Genomic DNA, 9,375 nt, shown 5'->3' on the forward strand with positions numbered 1-9,375 from the left:
TTCAAGCTAATACTATTTATTGTGATGGCACCTTTTCTAAATATCTCAAAATTATTAAATGTGTCAAAATTCCTTCTGTGACTGAATTATAGATATCATTTTATTTAACATTCGGTATTGATGTTCGAAGAAAAATAATCTAGTAGCCAAATAGATCCAAAATTAAATAAAAAAAAATGTTGAAGTATGAAGTATGAAGTATTCTTACTTTGCATCAGCCTCACATTTGGTATTTGGTTAATAATGTGAATCCAGGGCGGTTTCTTCTATTTGGTCGAAAACTACTTCGAGTAGTTCACAATCATAAAAACATAAATGTCCTTGACTGGATTGGAACTAACTTCTATTTGCATTTTTCAAATAGTTTGGCACAATAAAGCCATCGAATCATTGCCATCACAATGATCATTATCGATTTTTCTGTTTTGCAGAACCGGACTAGTTGTACGGACTTCGAAATGGAAGCATCAGACGTAACTGAAGCTAACGTGGAAGTTAATCTTACTGCAGGAAAGGGTAAAAAGCAAGGTAATGGTGCAGCGCAACGAAAACAAGCGCATTTTAGAGCTAAGAAGAACCACCAGTTCAAGGCTGAGCTCACCGCCACATTACTGAAGCGATTGAAAGTGACCCGACCAATTTTTCTGCCATAAAACTACAGTCAGCAATTGTGCCTTCAAGGATTCCTATTTCGTTCAGAGCACTACCTCAGTATGTGCATGACCTTTGGTCAAGAATGAAATCTATTGGAATCCAACCGTTCGCAACTTTAGCAACTGACGCAAACTACAGAATATTTTTGAAGTGTTTTATGTTCATAATCGAAGCTAAGGTAGTCTATGCTCAGATGAGATGCCAACAAAAACCGGCATTTGCTCTACCATCATTAGAGAAGTTAACCGAAATTCAACTGCGTGTTCTAACCTCGATATCTAAGCAACTACCATATCCACTTGTTATCTATGTGGAAGCTATTGGCAACTTTGACGCAAATGGACAGCCTGTCGTTCCTGTTTTAATTGGAACTGAGCCAAATTTGGCCTCAGGCGCGTTGTCTTTTGCTCCGAGTGACATTCATCGTCTACTCAGACAGCTTGCACAACCAACGGCAGCAGACAACATCGTCGCAGCACTGGCACAAGAAATTGATGAAATACCGAGTATTGACTGGGTCCGAGGAGCCGTGGACTATCAACCACCGGCCGCCGCCCCCAACGCACATCTGCCACCAACAGTTCGTGTCGACGCAGTATCAGTATCCGCTCAGACTTTAGAATTTTGGAATGGGACCATTCCTAGTCTAAGGGAGCGTGAAGTTTTCAATCAGATCATTGCATCAATGGACTCTAAAAAAGGGTTCAATATTCAGTGCGACATCACCACTGGTGATGGATCGATCGTACTAGTAGTGCGATTTCCTGATCAATATGATTCTGATGAAATGGAAACGTTGTATTACATGAATACTGATGTACCAACCTTTGAAGAACAGTTGGCACCAGCTCTCCAGCTTGGCTACGAACATCTCGGGACTAAGTTTTCCCGTTTCTATGGCACTTACGCCGAATGCTAAAAGCACGGCTCAGCGTCTGCGGAAGAGGCACGTCATGCCATTATTTGGACTGATTCAGAATGATAGTCCAGTGAACATAACCGGGGGATGAAAATAGTCCAAAAATTTCTATCTTATCTACCATCATCCGTTCACAAATATAAATCAAATTTCCTTTTTCATTGTCATGTATGATTTTTCAACAAATAGACCAAGAAAATTGTAATGTAAATAAATCATAATTAGTGGCACTATCAAAATCAAAATTGTATATGAAGTACCGTGTATTATACACTTAATCCTCGTGTTATGCATTTGTCTCAATCAAAGTTAATTCCTTCCATGGCATGTTATATGCTCATGTTATTTTACGTAGGCTCTCTTCAAATATTCATATCGTCTGTCATATTGAGATAAATGAGTAATTATAGTAAATATTAATCATATTGTTGACTATCTTGTTTTACTTCCAAAAATACTTAATTGTTCTGGTTCCAATAGATTCGCAATTTCGTTATTATATTATCGTTAGTTATTGTTGAATTTCAATAACAGTGCTTTTACTTCAATTCATTCATTATCTCTTGTTTCATGTACGTGATAAGTTTTCATTCCATTTATAATACTCCTTTTACCAAAATCTATCATCTGAACATTCCCTATTATTTTCTTTATTATTAATTTTATTTTCTTTTCTTACTTTTTATAAAGTTATTGTAATGGGCCGAAAATCGGAATTGAAATTTTTTACATTTCTCGACGTTTTGAAGGTTTCTGAACATTTTGGCATACTTCAGAAAAAATGGATGTGTGTGTGTGTGTATGTATGTATGGATACAATTTTTCGCCCACGTTTTCGGGCGTACGAATCAGCCGATTTGAATGGTTCAAAAAACATTTGATTCCTATTGATAAGGAAATGTGCTGATTAGTTTTTGGCAAAGGCAGGTCCAGCAAATACGGAGATAAAGAGCAAAGAGTGCAGAATATGAAAATCGAGTTTTTGAGACAACGGAGCATCCGATTTGAATGATCTAAAAAACATTCAATTAGTAATGATTGGGAGAAGTGGTTATTAGTTTTTCGCAAAGGCAGGCCCAACCATTTCGAAGATACGGAGCTAAATGTACAAAAAATGGCAGTTTTTGAGAGAACTAAGCGTCCGATTTAATTAATCCAAAGAACTTTCTGCTTGTCTTAACAGAATAATTGATTTTGGAAACAAAAATTTTCGTCCATTTTTTTTTTTTTTTTTTTGTATATCGAAAATAATTCAGATTTTATTATTAATTCTGATTATAGTTCTAATATACTTCAAACAAATAATTTCAACTCTGCAATTCAGTTTATATAATTCTTATAAACATTAGACAATGTTACAATATTTATAATAATCTATTTGAAAACATTCAGTATTCCTCGAACATTTCGTTACGGTACGGGAAGTTTCAGCAATTTGCCTTAAGGCACGATGCCACCCACCCCACTAGTTTAGTTTTCTTATCACAACATTGATTTCGAAAAAAATCACAATTCAAGAAAACTACCGACAAATTTACAATACATTACATACTGATTTACTAACGCGTTTGTTTTTTTTTTAGATTTATTTTCGGTTAACAAGAAACTCATGAGCAAATAAAATTATATGTAACATAGTAGCACACGTAACTAAACAGCTCAATATCATCCAAGCGATTTAAAAAATAATTAAAAAATGACACATTCTAACAATTTTCTAGATTTACTAAAACACGAGTTATGCTTTTTATATAGTGGATTGGCATGCAACACTCTACCGAATAGAAATAAGAAATTTGAAAAAAAAAACAATTATTTAAATTTAATATATTTACTAGAATGTAAATATCTTTCAGCTTATGTTTTCAATACAATCGCTTTATATTTTTTAAATTCAAGATGTATAACTTGATGTTGCATTCTATAATACTAGTATTCTATTGATATGTTTTGGATTTTGAGTTCTCTACATGGTGCACCTACAACCTGGTAATACTTTAATTGCAAGTATTACCTTGATAAGATTTCCATTAAAAAAATTGACATAAGACAAACAATAAAATTGTTCGCGACAAACACGCAGCCTACATAGGATGTCGTAATTTACGATAAGGAGAATAAATGTGGACATATACCTTGTTCGTGGGCTCTCAATGCCCAGAAAACAAATTATTTCTCCATTGAAGGTTCATAAGGGTGTAAGCCCCCCCCCCCTTCCTGATACTGTGAAATAAAAGTGTATGAAGCGAGGGCAGAGTTCACATCCTGTGTTGATAGTGAACAGGAGAAAAACGAACAAATAGAGGATAGCCCCAATATAGAGAAAGGTACATTATTTAATATCTTTATATAATATCATTCAACAAAACATTCATGTTAATATATATTGCAGGAGTGATATGTGAAATTGAACATGGAGAAGTAGAGGAGTCCCAATATGGAGATGGGTAGATTATTTAAGATTTATATATTTAAACTATTTTAAATTCCAATAAACAAATTCTTTCGTCTCAATATATATGTCGCAGAGTACAAGTTGGATAGTATCATGAACCCTATCACATCACTAGTTTCTCGCAAAGGTATATGCATTTGAAAATTGCAATAATATTAATTAACTTCCCGAAGGAGAAGTTTATGTTTTCATCAAAAAATCCGATTCTCTAATTTTATGTTTTCTCTACGTTTCAAGACATTCTGAATCGAATGAGAACAATTTGGAAAAAGTATGTGTGTGTTTTTTTTTTTTTTTTTTTGTATAGCGAAGGAAATGCTTTTATGCATCCCAGACCAGTCTTCTGTCTGGGTATGTCGGACTCGATACCGCCCTGGTATAATACCGACTAAAACCTCCGCTTTGCCCCTGCCTCTGGTCCCCACGGAAACCGCCGCTAGGCATTACTTCGTGGGGGAGGATCTAGAATGTTACAATTCTTAACTTGTTATAAACAATGTTATAATTTATAAACATTTTACTTATCTTTTAAATGGGCGAAGTCCCATTCGTCCTTTCTCTCTCTATAGAACGCAGGTCCATTAAAACGTCTCTCGCAAATCTGTCTATGGCGTTCCAAGCAGCTTCACTTGTCAGCATTACTTCAACAACATTACCTGGGGTAATTGTGCGTCTCAATGTCTCCTCCACAACATCCCGTAGAGCACCAAATCGCGGGCACACGAAGAACACGTGCTCAGCATCTTCGATTTCGCCCAAACAATATGGGCAATCCGGCGAGCTATCGTGCTTGAATCGGTGTAGGTAGGCTCGAAAACAGCCATGCCCCGATAGCATTTGCGTAGTATAATAGTTTACTTCGCCGTGCTTGCGACTTAGCCAGACTTTGATGTTAGGAATGAGACGATGCGTCCATCTGCCCTTTACAGCGACATCCCACAGTCGCTGCCATCGGTCAATGCTGTTCTGCCGTTCTTCTAATCTTAACTTTTCAGGACACAGTTGTTGATGTCTTCTATGGTAAATTGTCCGTCTTTCCTCTGCTAAGACTAAGAGAGGCACAGTTCCTGAAATGACGCACACTGCTTCCGCCGATATTGTGCGAAATGCGCAAGCAATTCTTATAGCACTGAGACGGTATAAGGGCCCTGCCATTCTCCTCGATTTTTGAGATTTAAGAGCATCACCCCATATGGAGATACCATATGTCAGCACTGAAGTAATAACTGACGATAGTAATATCCTTCTGGTTTGTTTAGGACCTCCAATATTAGGCATCAGTCGAGCAAGTTTCGTCCTAACTATTGACGCCTTAGCACTAACGTGTTCCACCTGTTGATTGAAATTCAAACGAGCATCAAGCATTACGCCAAGGTAACAGATGTGAGGTTTTGACGTGATCTCAAGATTTCCTATCTTTAGCTTGATGGTCTCAATTCTTTTCCTACTAGTGATAAGAACAGCTTCACTTTTTTGTTGTGCTAATTGGAGATTCATTGTTCCCATCCACCGATTAATTTTTCTGAATGTAATATCGAATAGGCTTACGATGTCATCAATTTGTTTGGAGACAACCACTATGGCAACATCGTCTGCATATGCTACTAGTTTCACACATTCTGGAAACTCTAGTCTCAAAAGGCCATCATACATAATATTCCACAGCAAAGGGCCTAGAACAGAGCCCTGCGGCACACCTCCTGTTATATTATATTCTTCTGTACCATCGCGTGAATGGTACATTAGAATTCTGTCTGTAAAGTAGCTTGCGACTATATTGCATAGGTATGCTGGCACGTTCTTGTCACGGAGTGCATTCATAATGCAATCCCAGTTTGCAGAATTAAAAGCATTTTTTATATCCAATGTAGCTACAAGGCAGTACTTTTTGGAACCCCCCTTCCATCTGGTTCCAGCAATTGCCTCCTTGGCGGTATTAACTACCAAGTTTATAGCATCGATAGTTGATCGCCCTTTGCGAAAACCATACTGATTGTCTGCTAGGATTGGATCAACTACTGCATCTATTCTTTGGTGAATTATTCTTTCAAAAATTTTACCCGCTGTATCCAGCATGCATATTGGACGATAGGATGATGGTTCATCTGGTGGTTTTTTTCCTTTGGGAATAAGCACTAGTCTTTGCTGTTTCCATTTTCGTGGAAAAACCCCTTCTTTCAGGCATGTATTATATGCATTAAGAAACATTGTCGGAGATGTCATAATTGATGTTTTCAAGGCAATATTAGGAATTCCATCTAATCCCGGTGCCTTGCTATTACCAACGCGATGACAAGCTTCCATCAGTTCTTGCAATGTTATAAGTGGAATATTATTCTGTTCTACATGTGTTACCTGGTAGTTCAAATTAGGTTGTCGTGGAAACAAAGTAGTTACTATTTTATTCAATAGTCGTGGGCAAGTTGGTGAAGGTATTGGCTGGCTTTTGAGGCGAGACATTACAGTCTTATAAGGTCTTCCCCATGGATTTTCCTCGACTTCATCCAAAAGTTCTTTCCAGCACCTAACTTTACTATCTTTGATAGCTTTATTTAGTTGTCTACGTGCTTGTTTATATTCCACTACCAGTTGTGCAGAATTACTGAGACTATATCCACGCTGAGAGATCCTTCTTTTCTTTAGGCACTCTTTACGAAGAGAGCTGATTTCTTCAGTCCACCAGTGCACAGATTGTCTTTGATTTATGCCATGTTTACGAGTCATACTGATATCACAGGCTTCGGTTATTCTCTCCATCAGCTCTCTAGTATGCTCATCTGCGTGTTCTGAAATTATAGGTTTGCAATTTAAGGCAACTCTCATGGCGCTTTCATCAAAAGATTTTATTTTCCACCCAATGGCTTTAGATATTTTCGCATGTCTTCTAATGTTTCTATCTGTTGATATTTCCCAGATGATTGCATTGTGGTCACTAGCAGTGTAGATATCTAATACCTCCCAATTGCAAATTCCTCTGACGAGGCTATTGCTAACAAAAGTAAGGTCTATTATTGAGCTTGCACTGCCCTTTTCAAAGGTTGGTTTATCACCACTATTAAGTAAAACCACGTCAAGTGCATTGAAGGCCTCCAAAAGTGCTTTACCTCTTGCATTAGTCTTCCTACTTCCCCAGTCTACCGCCCATGCGTTAAAGTCACCGGCTATCGCTACGGGGTGGTGTCGTTTTGCATCCTCCACAAGACGATCTAAAAAATCGACAAAATCTGGCAAAGAAAGACTAGGTGGAGCGTAACAGCTGTATAAATGTATGCCATCTAATGATGCTGCGACAAATCCAGCGTTGCTATTGTTAACAACATTTTGGAAACAAAACTTGCCACAGGACCAAATAACGGCTTTGGTGGTACTGTCCGTTTCCCATGGCCAATCAGTTAGATGTTTGTAAGGTTCTGATAAGAGGGCAACATCAATTTTCATATCTCTTACCGTCTGCATAAGCAAGTCGTGTGCAGCCTCACAATGATTCATGTTTAGCTGTATTATCTTCATGCTTTTGCGTTCATTATTTTCTCTATGGCCTCCCTATATAGAGGACATCTGTGAGTGCCGGCATGATGTGCTACATTTTCAGAGTTTCCATTTTCAGCGCATAGTGCACATTTTGCTGCATTTATACAGTTGGCTATTTTGTGACCTTCTTGTCCACATCTAAAGCATAGATTGGTCCGATTCACTTCGCTCTTGCACTGTGATCCATAATGTCCGAATAGCCAGCATTTAAAACATCGAATTGGTTTCTTGATGATTTTAATTTGACAGTTGACCCATCCAATTCGTATTTTGCTACTTGCTTTGAGCAGATCGTGTACAACTGCCGCTGGAAGAGCTACAGTAGCAATCTGGGTACCTCTATATGCCTTACGAAGCCTAATTTCTTCTGCTGGTGTGTTGCAGGCTCCCCCGGTTGCTTTTTGTAGTGCTATCTGGATATCAATTTTTGAGGTTTCATCATCAATATCCCTTATTTCTATAGTTTCTTGGTGCCCCTTATAAATAACTTCGGCCTCATCCTTTAACACACCTGCGATAATCTGTTGCAGTCCTTGGCCTTTGTCCTCACTTTTCTTAGAAATAGTTATCAACAAGTCTCCATTTCTGGTTTTGTTTATTTTCTCTACTGTCGTATTTACCTTGTCATCAGGGACATCATGTTTGATGCGACGTAATATTTCGGAATAATTAACTTTTTCGGTCGGCCGGATTAATAAGGCATTTGGTTTTGGAAAAATTCTATGATTTTTTATCATTTTATGGTTAGAGTCCTGTTCTGACAGATGTACCCTTGCTTCCTTTTTTTTCTGTTTTCTCGGCTGAACTTTATGCCAGTCATTTACCTCGATTTTTTCTTCATTACATATTTCTATGATCGTCTGACGTCTTGGCAAACCATTTTTCTCATTAACCTGATTATTGCTTATATGTTGTGAGTTTCGGTTTCTTGTGGCTTTGCTTGTGTCCTGCCGTACACTTTTTTCTATAGGGGCTGTCTCACAACATTGCACTTCATTTATCATAACTTCCGTATCATCCGTGGTTCGGCCTTTTCCTCTAACAATTGGTTGTCTAAATCAATAAATCTTTTAATTACGGCCGCTATGTTGCCTGTTTTTATTTTCACCTCTTTATGTATGTTTGACTTTGATTTGACAATCATATGCAGTTCATTTATCAGATTCTCAAGGCACTTCAATGACTCATTCCGTTGTAAAATGACATTTTCCGGAATTATATGTGACAGTTCAGCCACTGGTTCTACTTTACTAGCCATACCGTCGCATGAGCTGGTCAGCGGGTTTCGGGCTATATCTGATATACCTGAACATAGCGTTGTGTTCAAATTATTGTGTGATTTATTGATTGCATCACCAGCATTGTTTGACACTATGTCCCCACTAATGGGGATCATTTTAACAAAAATTCTACCTGCACCCAGAGGCGAGGATCATTCAGCTCACTAACTTATTAGTAACTTATTAAAACTGATGGAACTAATTATAAATTTTGTACGACAAAATAACTAATTTCTGACGTGAGAAAATTTTGTTTTTCAAGTATGTGTGTGTGTGTGTGTGTATGTGTGTGTGAACAGCTTTTTTGCCGTAAATCGACGTTTTCTCGAAAACGGCTGGGCCGATTTCAAAAATTTAAAAGCCATTTGATGCATCTCGACGAGGACTATCGATTGTCAGTTTTGTGGGACGATCGGCCGAGACGTTTCTTTATAAATAGCAGAAAAGTGAAAAATTTTTCGTGCACGTTTTAGCCCGCAATTCTGAACCGATTAAGAAAATTCAAAAACCGTTCGAAAGATATTGATTGGGAATCG

At 37.7% G+C, this 9,375-nt stretch overlaps 2 protein-coding genes across 2 annotated transcripts; both read right to left on the reverse strand.

Annotated features, from left to right (window-relative positions):
* Positions 1 to 2,122: 2,122 nt before the first annotated feature.
* LOC113365714 lies at positions 2,123 to 7,517 on the reverse strand. Its single transcript, XM_026607241.1, has 3 exons — positions 6,883 to 7,517; positions 6,311 to 6,723; positions 2,123 to 2,211 (listed from the first exon to the last, which is right to left on the reverse strand). Exons 1-3 carry the CDS (start codon positions 7,515 to 7,517, stop codon positions 2,123 to 2,125), a joined length of 1,137 nt encoding a protein of 378 aa, XP_026463026.1.
* A 17-nt stretch (positions 7,518 to 7,534) lies between these two features.
* On the reverse strand, positions 7,535 to 8,400 carry LOC113365723. The gene is made up of 2 exons (XM_026607252.1): positions 8,384 to 8,400; positions 7,535 to 8,279 (listed from the first exon to the last, which is right to left on the reverse strand). The coding sequence occupies exons 1-2, from the start codon at positions 8,398 to 8,400 to the stop codon at positions 7,535 to 7,537; spliced, it is 762 nt and encodes a 253-aa protein (XP_026463037.1).
* Positions 8,401 to 9,375: the final 975 nt, after the last annotated feature.

This window comes from Ctenocephalides felis, unplaced genomic scaffold (genome assembly GCF_003426905.1).
Source record: "Ctenocephalides felis isolate EL2017-DRISC unplaced genomic scaffold, ASM342690v1 CF-g0.4_SCAFFOLD_00513, whole genome shotgun sequence".
NCBI classification, from domain to species: domain Eukaryota; kingdom Metazoa; phylum Arthropoda; class Insecta; order Siphonaptera; family Pulicidae; genus Ctenocephalides; species Ctenocephalides felis.

Bases quoted from the DNA above. Each gene is read 5' to 3' on its own strand.
- LOC113365714 (XM_026607241.1), bottom strand. From the start codon at position 7,517: ATGAATCATTGTGAGGCTGCACACGACTTGCTTATGCAGACGGTAAGA. The intron at 6,724-6,882 runs GTGGAAAATAAA...CATAAATCAAAG, and splicing joins AAAATATCTAAAGCCATTGG to ACAATCTGTGCACTGGTGGA. The intron at 2,212-6,310 runs GTAATAGCAAGG...AGAAAATAATAG, and splicing joins GGAAGCTTGTCATCGCGTTG to GGAATGTTCAGATGATAGAT.